Below are 17157 nucleotides of genomic sequence, written 5' to 3' on the forward strand. Positions count from 1 at the left end.
TAGTTCGTGCGTGATCGTACATTCTCGGATAAGATCGGCTGTCTTCGTCAGATTTCGACAGCACTCGATGAGTTGCGGTACGCGGAGCACAGTACGGCCGCCGGAGCCCCCTCGCGATATACAGTGCCGCCACCTAGTGGAACACCTCTCGTTTTCTGTACGACTGCAATCGTTGCATGGAGTCAGTCGTTTCACGAATACCGCGGGTGGTTTGCGCGAATGCTCGCCGCCGCCTTTAACCGATGCGCGACGGATCGTCCGTCGTTTCGCGGTCTAAGGTTCGTCCGCGTGTCTTCGACCACTTTTTCCGTCTGGATTTTCGTGCGATTTTATCCGTCGATTTGAGTGACAATCGCGAGCGATGTAACCGTGTCCTGACGTCACACGGCTAATCAAGTGCACACACGAACGCAAACATGGGCGCGCGCGCGCCTGCCAGTCGTATCCATATACACGGACGGCCTGCGTAGCTGCGCGCAGTGTACTACGTGCGAACGCGTATAGAACTCTGCATACGAGCAAACTGATAGAACACAAAGAAGAGGGAAACATCATGATCACGAAAGACAGAGGAGAAAGAACGGAAGTGAACAGATAAGAAAGAAAGGAAGATATACATATACATAAGTATACTTACATATTTCTTGTATACATACCGCGAGGGAACAATGTTAGAGAAGAAGGAGGACGTTTCACACTTGCACATGCCTGTATGAGCTCACGAACCTTTTACTTTACAATAAAATTACGCGTTCCGATGTTACGAAGAAAACTACCTGACGGTAAACATCGATGTTTCTTCTTCTTTTTCTTGATTGCGTTCAAGATACTCGGGCATCGACTTTTCTCGAATGTTGTGCTTGTTTTTGTGTCTCGTGCTCCGGAAAATGATATCGCATGTACAACACGTGCAAGTCAAAGCTATGAAATAGAATAAAGAAGAACAGGAAAGAGTGAGAGAGAAGTATCCATATCTCGTGGCGCCCCGTTGTGTTTTTCTACAGAAAGCTGGGCCTGGAACCTGCATGGACTTTCGGAGTGGAAGAAAACCAAGTTCATACATACATACGTACGTACATACATACATAAATACATACATACGTACGTACATACATACATAAATACATACATACGTACGTACATACATACAAACATACAGCCAAAGAAATTGATTCCCGTGACGGTGAATAGTCGAATTGTTACGTGTTTCGTGGTATGATCAGTGAAATCGACGAACAGACACCAGTGAACTTTGAAAGAACGATCTCCGATGGATGGATAAGATTCATTTCAATCAAACCGGTCAGTGAATGTAATAATTTTCTGTTTATCCTAGGACGCTCGTTTCTTTTCTATCCGGTCCGCTGTTATTTCATGAATTTTCATCGCGCCGAAAAAGTGCGTGTGCGTGACACAATTGCGAGTGTAGGTTGCTCGCGCGATAATAAGAAAGTGGGGTGCCCCCCGCGTTCCGTTTTTATTAACTTGTCGGACGGTCCACTGCTTTGAGAGTCAAGTTCGTCGCGCTTCGCTGTACGCGCCGTGTCTGGCGCGCGCATACTTCCTCGCGCTTTCAGTTGCGCTCCGCGACAAGCTTTCTACTGGAAGCGAGATGAAACGTTTCCTCTCTATGTTATCGAGAAATCCTATCAATGGTAATGTTTGATTGTGCCGCAGTTATCTTGTTACCTTGTTACCTCGTTACCTCGTTCCCCGTCGAAATTCTCGATCGATCTCGTTTTCTTTTTTCTCTTATTTCTCTCAAGCGTATTCCAGTATTTTCGTATTTTCCTACTCTGTATCATGTTGTTTTCAACATATTTCAATTCAAGTTCCTCACCTTTCAAATGCAATTAAACGACCGAGATGATTATTAGAGTATTCGTGTGTGTAAACAACTTTATCGTTCTATAATATATCTTCTGCTTTTTACAAACTGTGGACAAAATTTAGCGAAGTGTATACTAAATCGTAATGAAACGCTGTTATATATGTATATATACGTAAATGGATTTATATACGTCGCTACGTGGTTGAGTTCTTATAATCATTGTGGACGATTCATTTTTCTCGAGGGCGAGAATTTTGATGTGGGCTATGGATACATTTTCTTGTTGTTGTCCTGAGTTGTTGGTCGGTTTAGTGGACGAGTTTTCAATTTCCGTGGAGGAGTCGTGCCCGTGGGTAGAGACCTTAAACGTCGACGACAATATCGATCAACTTTTCCTAAACGTGCTACGGTCTACATATGTTCAGAAGCAGAATGGGGTGTGGACATGCGCGTATATACAGAGCATTATATTAGTAGTGCAACGCCATGTGATGTTTCAGATTACGGTACAGCTGCAAGCGATTTTCCTGCTCAAAAATACAGCTTGTGTTTGAGACAATTAATATCATAATATCGAGATAGACACGTATAATTTGTCACAACGACAACCGACAATATTGAAACTCGTGGAAACGATACACTCGACTTACGTTATCTAGGGTAAGGAACCCAATTACTGTGCGGCTACCAATTACTATGTCTATATTAATTTAGACTAATTTTTAAAGCATAATGCATATTAAAAAAGATGTATATATATATATATCACATTAGATATATTGCATTATATATATTATATTACATTATATTATATTATGTTATGCTTTGTTATGTCATGTTATGTTGTGTTGTGTTATGTTATGCTATGCTATGCTATGCTATGCTATGCTATGTTATGTTATGTTCTTTTATGTTATGTTAACTGAGTTTAATGAAAGAAATTTAATATCTCTTTTTAAATATTCGTTATGCTTCAAAGATAAGTATAATTAATATGGGCACAGTAATTGGCACCACCACAATACTTGGGTCCCTTACCCTAGTATTAATCTGACCACATTTGTGCTTTGAGGAACCAACAAAATTTCTCAAATCACTATACCTTTGAAATATCATAGAAACCTACATGACCGACGCGAGACTGTGTAAACGCACCCCTATTTGGAGACGATCGACACAGTCAATTACGAACGTTGGGACTACGCGGCGGAATACACTATGCAATTATCACTATGTATTTGAAATCGATAATTATACAGAATTTAATACAAATAACACGGCGCACTGTCTTACAATATGCATAGACACTATAATTGCAATATCTATGACAGCTAGGCAGGTAGCTCGTCTGAATAATAGAAAAATGTGGCTTAACATAAAAAAATACGGTTTATATGGTTCATTATCATAATCCAAGGAATCTTGAATGAGATATCAGTTTTATGTTGTGTTACAAACATAAATCAGAGAAATTTTACATGTTAAACGGGCACAAAGATAAAATGATCTTATAATTTCTTTACATTTATTGCATTTTTCAATGATTGCTTTTTTAATTATTAGGATCGACAAAGTTACGAACATCTCGCCGAATCTCTAGAAACAGGAAGATAGGAAGGACCACAGAGGATCGGACAGCTCTGCAGGAACGTGAGTTCCCCCTCCCCCTCACCGGTCTCTTTAGGAGAGTCTGCTGTCACGGATTGTTTCGAAGAAATTGTACGTTTCGAAAGCAGATGGTAAATCGATCGTTCCTAAACAGCGACAACAGCGATTGAGCTCGGGGAGTGTTATAAAGCGAAGAATACAAGGACGCCTAAGGTTTCTATTCTACGCCGATAGATTACGTGTACGCTCGTTGATAAGGAGACACACACATCTTCGCTTGTACATATAAGCTGGTGAACGAGTCGGTGAGAAAGTTTCTGACAAAAAGTGAACCTAATGTTTGAGGGCGAGAAATGAAGATGACGATACTCGATCGATAAGAAGCGTTCTGTAAAGTGCCAACGAGATAAAACCGTACTTTCTCGAATATTTCGGTGACAGTGATTTGTTCGGCGACGGTGACGGTGACGGTGACAGTGGCAGTGGCAGTGACAGTGGCAGTGACAGTGACAGTGACAGTGACGTGAATATTTCGACAAAGAGATCGAATGTCGGTAAACGAAGGCAAAAGTGACGATAAAACGATGCGATTGAGAACGCGCGTTCAACCTACGAGGGTTGCTCGAGGAAAGGAAACTATTCGTCTTAATTAGTTGATTTAAAATTTGTCTCCATACGAAATCTGCTCTATCGTGCAAGTGGTGCGAAATATTTCGTGACAATTGAATCAAAATATTAGTTGATGTTTCTCGGTTCTTCTGGATGTTTTAGTTCGTGGTAATTGCGTATTGAATACGAGAAACCAAGAAGTTGTTGATTATTGAAGGGAAGATGAAACAAGGATCGTACCGTTTAACGGATTTGGGAAGTGTCGATGGTGAATATTAGTGGTGCGTTCGGTTGTTGTCGATGGTGGTATCCCCGTTGTAAGTGCTGTGGGCGTGTGGTGAAGGGTGGTTGTTGTGGTGGTGGTAGCAGATCGTGTAAAAAGAGACGACCGTGACTCTTAATTTATTATCACGGATCTCCCCCGGCAGTTTGACGCCACAGCCATCCTCGATGAGAGGAGGCACATGTTCATTGCTGTCGCTGAAAATGCAGGGTGAGTTGATTCTTTTTTCTTCAGTTTGTCTTTTTCAGTTTTTAGTTTCCTCTCCTTTGCCTTCATTTTCACTCGAAACTTCATTTCGCGCTTTCATTTCATTTTGGGCAATTTAAGGTCATCTTTCTGATTTTTCAATCAACCACGTATGCGTGTACACATGTTGCGCACATACGATGTGTACAATACTGAAAATATTTTTAGTAAATGTTTACAAAAGGGGACCCAGCCCTTGAAATATGTTCTCAAGGTCGACATTCTGAGAAACTTTTCCCTATATGTACGTACATGTAACCGTCGCTCGGTCTGTTTCCAAGATGTACGCAAAAAACTTTAAATAAATCTAGATTACGAGTAAAGTTTATTCCGCAAAATTAATAGCTTGAATCGATTGTTCAATTAATAAATTCTGCCCATTATTAAAAAAAAAAAAACAGCAATCAGACCAATTTGAAGTTGGTTGCACAATCAGACTATACCTTCTCTTCGAGATATCCTTACATGATTCTGCACATTTTAATTACTCTTCAGTGATAGCTTGTTCGGGAATAAAGTGTATTTGTAACCTATATTTAACGAGTTTTTTTTTGCATTTGTCTCGAAAATTAAGACCGAGCGACGCATACACATATAGGGAAAAGTAGATCCGAATGTTGACCTCGGCAACATATTCCAAGATCAAGGTCATCAGAGCGGGGTCTTTTGTAAACATTTACCATATTGTTTAGGTAATTGTGCATAAAAGGTCCCTCCTCGACGATTTTAATACAATTGAAATATGTTGTAAAACTCAATATTCCGAACAACTTTTTCCTATACATATAACCGCCGCTCGGCTTTAATTTCTGAGATATTCGCAAAAAACTCACTCTGAAATTTAGTTTAATGAAAAGAAAGAACAACAAAGTAACTCGAGTGTTGAACATTTTCCGATTCAAATTTAAATGAATTTCAGAGTGAGTTCGCGTTAGGTTTTTCGGGGATGGGGTGCCCGTTCTAAAGGACATTAATTTTCATGATGTCGTTGTTGGGTTAAATTTGATTGAGAACTACTAAAAAGTATAAAAGTCTATAATTTTTAGTAATGTTAAAATTCTGCCCGTAATGTTTTATATTTATGAAACCAAATATTCATCATCATTTGTTGTAAAAAGTTCACACGGTATACAGATCGTTTGACGATCGTCGTGATATACCTGTAGAAACGGTTGATGAGCGGTCGCATCATGCTGACGCATACGCACATCTCGGTCGTGCCCGTATAGGCAAAATTCAATGTGGTAGTAGCTGCAGTTTTTCGCGAACATCTCAGGAACTAAGGCTGAGCGGCGGTAACATGTATAGGAAAAAGTTATTCGGAACGTTGAGTTTTACAACATATTTCAATTTTATCAAAATCTGTGAGGAGGGACCTTTTATGCAATTACCATTTTTTTTCTCTGTTATCAGATTTTTAAAATATTTATGTAGCCAAAACATATTGAAGGTAACATATATTACGGAGTTGAAACTATATAGTCGAAATACAGATAGATACACACGTGAAACTAAATTATCTATGTTTTAATTAGTTGTCTTAATTTTACGAGGATATAGGGTAAGGGACCCAATTACTGTGCCTATATTAATTATACTTATTTTTAAAGCGTAATGACTATTAAAAAAGAGATATATAACATATATATTAGCTGATTTTATACTATACGTACATCTTACCTTCGCACAGTGTATCGACTATGTATGTGGGCGTTCGAGAAAAAAGTCATAATTCTTAAAATAATTAGTTTTAGAGTAAAGTAGCTTAATATTTTTTTAAATAAAATGAAAGACTGAATCGATTGGTAAATAAACAAATTTGTTTTTCCTTAAAAAATATTTCTTCTTTTTTAAATTGCGATGACCTTGTTTTGTAATGGTTTCTTATCGAATAAAAAGTGTTTTTCACCTCCTATACAAGAAATCCAACCCTAATTTGTTTAAAATGGAGTTCGCAGTAATGATCCTATCAGTTTTTTTTTTTGTAAATGTCTCAGAAACCAAGGGCGAGCGACGGTAAAACATATACGTACATATGTACATATAGGGAAACGTTGTTCAGAATCATGCCCTTGACAATATATTTCAAGGTCACAAAAATCGGGGAGAAGAATCCTTTTCTAAACAGTACTAAATACATATGTACTAACACTTCTAATTTTCATAGCATCCGTAAATTTCTTTGATTTCTTTCCTTGATTGATTTGAAATTTCCCATTGCTAGTACATATTTAAAATGCATTATAAGTATGACATTTGTTATGCTGAGTTTTGTAATGTTTCACTTAAAATGGCCATCGACTAATGTAGTAGGCATGGCATCGTGAACAAGTTAAATGTACTTGAAGTCGGATAAAATTTTCTATAGTGTTTGATAGCAACGTATTTATATCTACCTCGAAACAACGACAGTTCAGCAAGCCTTGCGGCGGGCAAGTGCGCCCGACGATGCCAGCGGGCACAGCTAAGGGCGGCAATGTGACGTCAGCGGGAAAAATATTGTCATAGGCTGAACCATCGAAAGGAGGCGTGGTTCGTTATCCGCCAAGTCGCTTATGCCCGGGGACCCAAAAAAGTGTTCTAGAAAACTAGGTTGGTGAGAACTGTCGAACGTTTAGTAAGATATACACAAGTGTTGTAAAGCTATTACATATACGTTTCAATATTTCATATTTCATATTTTTATTATGAATTTAATTGTAATGACGGATATTATAATTAGTAATTTGAAATCGATGAATGACTGATTTTAACTTTTGATTTGATGGTTCAGTCAGTTTGTAGAAAACACATCTATAGACATCGTTTGAAATATAAGAAAGACTTCGGAAAATTAGTATTTGTTAAAAACAACGAAAATTAACTGCAGATAATAATTTCTGTTTAAGGAAATATTGACAACCACCTTTCTCAATTTGTTATCTGTATTATTTGCAATTGTGACAAAATTGTGAATTCATAGAGAACACCCTGTTCAGGATTCGTGCACATTGTATGTTCGTAGTGTATTACATATGGTGTAAAGCAGGTAGTTCTAACTTGCTCCCCTCCGAGAACCGTAAGATCCCCACCATTAGATAAACCTCTTACCACTACTACGTAGAATCGTAGAGTTAGTGGGGCGGCAGTAGAGGCACTGGAACAGGTACGAATTTCTACGCGCTACACATAACGATGAAGTCTAAGAGTGGGGGAAGTACCTAAGCGGGGGAAGAGCCGCGCGTGGCTCGCGAGCCACACGTTAGAACTCCCTGACGTAAAGTAAATAGAAGTGTTACACTGTCGTTGTTCAGCTCTATTAACCTCTTACGTGGAATATATTACACGGGCGAAACTCTTGAATCCGTTTTCCTCAATCTCCTTTACTATTTTCTAAACTAATGATTTGTTTACACAAATAGATTAATACTTTTTTTGTAAAGAATATGAAGGAGCATCAGCTGATGCAATAAAAAATATATGATTCCATTAAAAAAAAAAACATTAATGACCTTCATATGTCCTTTACACGTCCACCTACAAAAAAAAATGTACCATCAGAATGTGCCCCTCTCAAAACCATTCAACTTATTGTTTTCTATGTGTAATAATAATGACGTAAATCTAGAGGGCAAAATGTGGCGACCAACCCGGTATATAGTCTAAGGCAGACCTGGGCAACTTCTTCCCCGCCGTCGCTGCGCGACCCCCACCATTAGTTTGCCGGTTCTCCCACTCTTACGGTCCCGAACTGGGTCCCGCGGGCCGCACGCTATTTCATTCATAGTATGTATTTTTGACCTGCTTATTGTCTTTCTTAATGTGTATGTTGAATCGGTTAAAAATAATGTAATAGCGTTTTTAAATTCTTCTAACGTTTTTACTGTTTTACAAGACACTCAATCATTTTTGTCACAAATGCATAAAATCCGCTGTCTGGACGTATCTTTTGAGTAGTATTAAAAATTTATGGAATTATTTAGAAACTCTCCGCAAAAAGTTATCAGTTTTTAATTCGAATTCTTTACAATTGTGTTTGCATTGTCGTGCTGCTATCGAGGTCCCACGTGTTACGAAACATTCCTCGTAGTGACGAATTTGATATAACTATTCGGATAGTCAACGTGCCCCCGTGCGCCGGTTCAGAAATAAACAATATTTGATGGTGCAAAAAATTTAAGAGCTCTTCCTTTGAAAAGTTGAATTTTGCCGACACCTGCTGCCCTTTTTCAGGTTCGTTTGCTTCCTCTTTTTTCATCTCCTGTCATGAAAACTTCCTTTCGCGTCCAGCCTCTTCCAGTTTCTACCGTACCTATCTCAGACACCGTCTACCTGGGGGGACACCTGAATCTCGAAACCACCTTCCGCATAAACATATGCAAATACACTCAGCCACACGCTGCATAAAATTCTGTCGATCTTGTTCGTCGGTGTTCCTCGTAATTCTACTAACCCTTAACTTTCGTAGTGGAGTCGTGAAAATTCTGTTTGGTTTTATCTACCTATACAAGGTATCCCAAAAATGTTGTATTCTCTTGAAAAGGGTGATACCTAAGCTTATTTGGAATAACTTTTGCCTTTACGAAAATGTTCTCCACGGCTTCGTCAATGAGTTATTAACGAAAAACACGGACCAATCAGAGTGCAGCTGCAACAGACGGAGACCGAGCGTGGCGTTAGCATTGGCTGTGCCGGAATCCGTTTCCAGCAGCTGCGCCCTGATTGGTTCGCGTTTTTCGTTAATATCTTCTTAACGGAGCCGCGGAGAACATTTTCACAAAGGCGAAAGTTACTTTACATCACTTCTAGAATCATCCATTTCAAGGGAGTACCATATTTTTGGACACCCTGTATATGTCACTGCAGACATGGCCCAAGTATGGCATTTTCTACTCTTCTGGAATTTGAATAAGGCAATCAATGTACAATGCACATAAGTACATATTATATCGTATTTATTATACACAGCGCAACTTATATTTGGACTATTTATACTTTGACGGATCCCTACAGCGAGAGTGGGCATCATTTAACTAAATGCTCATTTAAACAGGGACTCGTACCGGTATACGGAATTACCGGCATATTTTTATATATTTACCGGTAATATTTTCGGTTTTCTTATTTCGATTAGGAATATTAGGAGTGACCATTAATAAAAACAGTGTATTGCTTTTTTCTATTCATGGCCAAACCACACATTTGGCTTGAGAATCCATAAACAAATGAAGGCTTATCTCGAAGTCTGGTCGAGGAGAGGCGTGCCGGTAGTCACTTTTCACGCGGCGCGTCGCATTTTTGCGGTGCATCGCGCCAACAATCAGTCTTATTCTAATAATCGAGCAGTGAGCGAATTCAACTAGAGCTAGTGCACATAGAAGAAATGGGTCGGAATAGAAGAAATAATAATAAATAATTAGATTCAGTGACTCGCATATCTGTTCACACACCTTTTAAAACGGAATCACTCTTTTCAAATTGGACCAAATGACTTGTATTTTTTTTTAGATGTTAGAGGGACTAGTTTACTAGACAATGCCTACAATTTTTTTTTCAAAATTTGCAATTGGTTGGAATAACAAATATAATAAGAAACTCGCGTTTTTTAAATTTTGTGTCCGAGCCTGAAACGAAAATTTAAAGAATGCGTTTTGTAAGCCTCGGTAACTTATATGCATGCTAAAAATTTCATCGGAATTGGTTAACGTTGTTATGAGCTAGAAACATTAAAAGATGTAAAAATCTCCAGGCTTTTCGAAGTTTTTGGTGCGAAGTACTGAAAACTTGTTATTTTCACAATCTTTAATTGTTTATAGCTCGTAACAACGTTAACCATTTTCGATGAAATTTTAAGCATAAAAGTAAAAGTTAAAAATAAAAGTTTAATTATTCACTCAAATAAAGAAGCCAAATATGAGTTTTTTATTTTTTTGCCATTTCAAAAGGCTGCACTTCCGAAAGGCACCGGTGACCGATCGAGATGAAACTTGGTGGGTATTATGAAGGATAGGGAACGACCTCAGATATATAATTTTAGCTTCGGCAATTTATGCGTTTAAAAGATACAGGTTCTCAATTATAAATCCGTCACAATAGGTTTTCCATGCTTTGGACGCTATATTCAGCAACAATGTAAGAATGCCTGAGGGATATTTATGCATGTGTGTATTATGAATGATGGTGTTATGAATGATCTGTTTATATTTTTTCCGTTGGAAACGCGATGCTTAGGGAAATGTAAGACAGTTCGAGTCGTATCGTGGTGCGTGCGTTACTATTTAAAGTTAGGATTAGGGTTAGGTGCGGCAGCCCCTCCCCACCAAATTCGCGAGACAATACGATGACACGTCCAAAGCAAACGATCACAGTGATTGAGCGGCTTCTCCTAAAGTATCTGTATATTTTAAACGGGTGAATTCCCGAAGTTGAAATTTTATATTTGGAGACCTTCCACATCCTTCATAACACGATCCAAATTTCATATCAATCGGCCATTGGTGCCTTTAAGAATAACATAAAAAAAATTCGTCATTTGCTCCAATTAAAAAAAAGTTATTCCGTTTTAAACATTAGGATACATTAACTGTTTCACGCTCGTGAACGGGATCCAGCGAATCGTATGTCTCATTAATAATTAATGTTAATACAAAGGGCCTAGCCGAATAAGATGGTCAAAACTGCCCTTAGACGTTTTTCAATAATTAATGAACCATTCGAAAGCTGACCAAGAAAAACCCCTCTGAGCCAAATTTCAACCCCCTATCTTGCTCGTGAGGGTAGTTACAGGGTAAATTAGATTTTGAGATTTTCCGTGCATTTTCCGCACTCTGATGCTTCCCAAAATTCTGAAAAAAATGTGACATATTTTGGACCCTAAGGCGGATTTTTGAGAATTTTTTCAGATTTTTTGGATGCAAACTGTGGTCGTAAAAAATGAAAAACCTCAAAAAAATCGGAAAAATGCAGGTTTCTCAAAAATATGAAAACATGCTATTGAGCTGTTTAGTGCCCCAATAAAGTACCATAACAGGCAGTGTCCTCAATTTTTTTTAGATTTTTTGTTGTGGGAAGTCTTTGTCAAAAACAAGAAAAACCGAATTTTTTCGACGTTTCTGCTATTAGGAGGAAAATTACACTTGTTGATTTTATCGCAAGTATATATTGAGTCATTTTTAACGTCATTACATTGAAACAAGTAAGTGTTTGACCTCAGAAATATATTTTAAGAGAAAAATAAATTCTATTTCGTGCGATATATATTAGAATGTTCGCAACGTTTACAACATTGCCGGTTGGCCGAGCAGTTAAGGTGTCGGACTACGGAGCGGCAACGCTGGGTTCGAATCCCGTCGAGGGTAAAGTTTTTTTTTTCCATACATCATCTTTATTTTTTCAATTTTTTATTACATGGTTTATTCATGTGATTTTTAAAATATTTTTTAATGTTTTAAAAATATTTAAGAAACATTTTTGAGTAAAATATATGTAAATATAGTTTTAGAGTATCTATCACTTCCTCGATTCTCTAATTGTATATGATCTTCATTACGGTCCTCTCTAACATTCTTAATATTAAAATTCATTAATCTGGTTTCTAAGCCTTGCGTCTTCATAAATTAGGGAGGAAATGAGAAGAATTCTGAATAAATAACACGCAGCAAAGTATTGGTTTTTGTCAAATTGAAAGAAAAGGGCTACATACTACCACTATTTTTTAAGTGAGGTATCAGGTACAAATAAGCCTTAGCCATTCCTCTTTATTGTAACGTACATGAGGATGTATTTCCGTTTATAGTTACTTGATTGAAAACCATCATGAAGAGGGGAGACTTTTGTATTGTCGACAGAGGTTTTCGAGATGTTACATCTCATTTAACAGGTCTTGGTTTCAGAGTTCTCATGCCTGCTTTAAAAGGTAATCGTTCTCAACTTTCGACGAAAGAGTCGAATTATTCCCGAAAAGTCACGAAAATTCATTGGGTTGTAGAGGCAATGTATAGTATACAAGGTCAAAAGTACCAGCTTCTACACAAACAAGTAGACAACGAAACCTTTCCAAAAATTGGACATAATTGGAACTGCAAAACGACTCCATTTCAAACAGTATCCTCGGTAGATACTCTGGATTTTCCGGAAATGACAGAAGTAGATTTAAAAATTCTCAAGCAATTTCTATATCTGGCGGAAATCGTGGACGAACACAATAATATAAATATTAATTTATTGCCTAATCCAAGAAAATAATATCATTAAATTCGAAGTCAAATCGGAGTAATATAAATAAAAGTTAGTTGAAAATGTTACCTCAATATTTTTTAGAAACATTTAAAAAATATTGTTAAAACCACACGAATAAACTATATAAGAAATTGAAAAAATAAAGATGATGTATGGAAAAAAAAACTTTACCCTCGACGGGATTCGAACCCAGCGTTTCCGCTCTGTAGTCCGACACCTTGACTGCTCGGCCAACCGGCGATGTTGTAAACGTTGCGAACATTCTGGTATATATCGCACGAAATAGAATTTATTTTTCTCTTAAAACATATTTCTGAGGTCAAACACTTACTTGTTTCAATGTAATAACGTTAAAAATGACTCAATATATACTTGCGATAAAATCAACAAGTGTAACTTTCCTCCTAATAGCAGAAACGTCGAAAAAATTCGGTTTTTCTTGTTTTTGACAAAGACTTCCCACAACAAAAAATCTAAAAAAAATTGAGGACACTGCCTGTTATGGTACTTTATTGGGGCACTAAACAGCTCAATAGCATGTTTTCATATTTTTGAGAAACCTGCATTTTTCCGATTTTTTTGAGGTTTTTCATTTTTTACGACCACAGTTTGCATCCAAAAAATCTGAAAAAATTCTCAAAAATCCGCCTTAGGGTCCAAAATATGTCACATTTTTTTCAGAATTTTGGGAAGCATCAGAGTGCGGAAAATGCACGGAAAATCTCAAAATCTAATTTACCCTGTAACTACCCTCACGAGCAAGATAGGGGGTTGAAATTTGGCTCAGAGGGGTTTTTCTTGGTCAGCTTTCGAATGGTTCATTAATTATTGAAAAACGTCTAAGGGCAGTTTTGACCATCTTATTCGGCTAGGCCCTTTTAGCAGATTTTATTAATAATAATAAAATATATAAATCAAATATAATAATTAAATATTATTGTTAATACGCATAACGTTTGTATTAATATTACTGACATTTAATGACTAAATTTTAATTTTATGGTAGCGAAGCACTTAATGTATCCATTACACTGAAAAACCGAAAAAATAGATGCGAAATCAGGAAGCCGCTAGGATAGTTAGTAGGCCTCGTAACTTATATATAATTTAATTGATATAATCCGAGCGGTAAGATTGTATCGTGTGGGAACGTTTAATTATTGGATTAGGATATTGGACAATAATTAGGGGTTTGTAGATTACGCGATTTACCAAACAACACAAATATATTCTGAATTGAAAATTGTGTTACAAGTGTTGGTGTCGCGAATGAATTTAGAGTGGGTATACAATTAAAGAATTATTACCTATGATGCACGGTTTTGACGCACTGGCAATGCGGGGTCTAAGAGCAATTCTTAAATGCCAAATAGAAGCTATAGCCAACTAACCGAAACTATAAGAATTTGATTCGAAAGGGACTTTAACCCGGTCTCACTAGAATTGACTCTTATGAGTGTGACGCGACGTGACTGTACACGTGACTGCACGACTACTGGCCGACGAGGATGAAAACGAGCGGGTTTATAAATCCCTAAAAATGAGTACGGTGCTCTGTTTATAATTTGGTGTCACGTAGGGTCAGATTCTCGTTTTCTGTCGCTTCTAATTAAAACGGGCCTCAGTTAGATCTTTGTTAAAAGGGGTTAATGAGATGTTATCTAGGCTATTTCCTATCAGAAACTATCTTGACGGATTCCAGAAGGGAGTGTTCTAGAGATTTTCACGTTAAGAAATCATTGTTTATTATTTAAAATAAAATTTGCCCACATCAGCCTACAGCAATGTCATGTATCTCCAGCCGCTTGACATCATTAATACCTTGACAGGTTTATTTCTACAATATTTTGCTGCATGATCCATTTTTCCACTATGTATGGCATTTTTGCTTAAACTTTTTATATTCACTATGTTCAGGAAGTCGGGTTTTTATCATATTTCTTTGGTTGTGCCTTATTGCACTTGTGTCTTTTTATTTGATAATATGTAACCCTTCTTCACCACAGGATTCACTTTGTCCATTATATTCCGTTCTTCCTATGCCTTCTTCTATTAACCTTCAAACGAGGGTAACGTTTTTCTGGATTCAATTAGAATTCGAAACGTTTAATTTTCCTTAGACAATGAATTTAATAACATAATGAGAATTGTATACCAGCTTCACCTAACTGTTCCACTTTTTGAATAAACTCATTTGTATTCGTAGACATTTCTGATCGTTTCCCAAGCTTCTAATGACGTTCTTGCCAGCTTTATATGTACTATTAAACTGACTTGTTCTTACGCTTAATCTACAGGGTGATACAATACGTATGAGCACATCATCTCCGCTTTGTTTGAAAATATGAAGAAACTTTATTAACCAAAGTTCACCTTTATTTTTTAAAATAGAGACCTATATTTGTCTCTGCACTATTTGATACAGCTCGTCATTCTCTATAAAAAAGTATTAACCTGTGTCGAAAAATGATTAATTTAAGATATATTTCATCTTTAATTTTGTTAAATTCTGTAGATCTTGATTGATAAACACGAAAATATGGTAAATATTATGATGTCCTCGTAGGGCGAATACTAATTTTTCAATTTTAAGTAATTAATCGGAGCAGGAGGGTCCTAAATGATTTCAATGACCTTGAAATATGATGTTGGGGGGCATGAGTCCGAACAACTTTTTCCTATACAGTAGAACTCCATTTATATGAACCTGTTGGGAGACAAATTGATTCACAGAATCAGATGATTCAGATAATAGCATACCACCTGTCTCCCACCACTAACTATGATTTTTCGTTCATTTAATAAGAGTTCGCGTTCGTATAAGGGGATTTTGCAGCTAGAGTTCGGTTAACCAGGTACAGCTAAAATTTAATTTGTTATAAACGGATTTCCACTGTGTATGTAACCGCCGTCGATCGGTCTTAGCGACAGAGAGAATTGCAAACACCTACAGACACCCGCTACAGCGGATTCTGCCGTTTTCAATGAGCAAACACGTGTTTTAAAGACGGGGAGAGCACCTCCTCCCCAGGCATCCTTAAATTACTCAAGATATAATTTATGAGTACACCTGATGCTGTTTTTAGTTTCCCTTTTATCTTTTACTATGTATTGGCCGTAATGATAATTTTTGAATCTACTGGTATAGTACTTGATCGCTATCTGTAGGAGATGACATAGGAGATAATTTGTGTGTTACATCTTCCACTGTTACATTGATCACATCATGTTCGTCATCAAATTCATCGTCTATTTGTATTGAGGTAATCGTTTCCCTTTCCTTGATGAAAGGAATTAAAAATGACATTTCGTCATCGTATCTCCATTTTTCTATTTTACAAGCCGCTTGTCCGTTTTTCGTATTCTTCTTTTTTAATGATTTCAAAAACGCTAATAGACATGTTGAGCAGCTCTGGGCTAGTCCACGATAAATCCCAAAAACAAACAGTCCTCACGCATAACCTGCCTAACCCTTGACTTGGAAAATGACCACATTGTGATTGTTCGCCGTTTCTGGGTTCGGTTTCCAGGGGAGGGGACGCAGAGGAAGGGATGAAGCCCTTCTTCCGCCCTAAAGAATAAATTCGGCCATTGGGAAAAGGTGGAGTTCGCTATAGTCATCCTAACAGTTTTCTTGTGAATACCTCGAAAACCAAGAGCGACCGGTGGTAACATACATAGGGAAAATTTATTCAGAATTACGGCCTTGACAACATGTTTCAAGGTCATCGAAATCGGCGGGAAACTTCCCTATACCGAATAATTCCACAATTTTATCGCATAATTATCCTTTCGGTCGAGCTATAAGGTTAACATTTTACACAACACCTTTTTTCTTGATGCCCTATCGAATGGCTCATATGTCGTTTAATTTTGTCCAAGTGCGTTTTGGCCCCCTCATTCGGCTCTACCCTTTACTTAATGTACTCTAGCATAGTAATGAATAACAATGGAAATTTGAATAGCGAAAAGTGCCCTAAATATTTTAGCGGAAGTGTGCATTCTACGAGTGATAACACTGGCAAAAATCGAGATAATTTTAATTGGCGGCAATCCAGATGTTTTGAATGGAATGTCATGCAAGGTGGCGAGGGCTACAGAATTTGTTAATGTTGAGTTTTTAAAAACAACTTTCCTTAAAGGAGATAATCACTGTGACGACTTAAAATAAACTCACATTTGCAAATTTTTTGTGACACTTAGGAAATAGGTAGTTACATAATTTTGATTTTTACATTCTATTAGTCAATTTTAGAGCGTGGAAACAATTTTTTAATAAAAAGAATTCAGCTATAAAAATTTTTATTTGAGGAATTATTCACTTTAAGTTCTTTTTGGTATAATATTTTTTTATGGAGAATTT

The 17157-nt window shown here is 37.2% G+C and overlaps 1 protein-coding gene across 10 annotated transcripts in view; it reads left to right on the forward strand.

Moving 5' to 3' along the window:
• The first annotated feature begins 59 nt into the window (after positions 1-59).
• The window catches only part of LOC143360357 (uncharacterized), a 349079-nt gene continuing 331981 nt past the window's right edge, over positions 60-17157 (forward strand). For 4 of the 10 annotated variants that reach the window (XM_076799120.1, XM_076799121.1, XM_076799122.1 and 1 more), the window contains exons 1-2: positions 63-1302; positions 3395-4541. In XM_076799120.1, coding sequence (XP_076655235.1) covers positions 4499-4541 — 43 coding nt within the window. In that variant the 5' untranslated portion in view covers positions 63-1302; positions 3395-4498. Of the gene's footprint in view, positions 1303-3394; positions 4542-17157 lie in introns of all 10 variants that reach the window. The other 6 variants (XM_076799115.1, XM_076799114.1, XM_076799116.1 and 3 more) reach the window with 5 other exon arrangements.

This window comes from Halictus rubicundus, chromosome 13 (assembly GCF_050948215.1).
Source record: "Halictus rubicundus isolate RS-2024b chromosome 13, iyHalRubi1_principal, whole genome shotgun sequence".
Classification (NCBI taxonomy): Eukaryota; Metazoa; Arthropoda; class Insecta; order Hymenoptera; family Halictidae; genus Halictus; species Halictus rubicundus.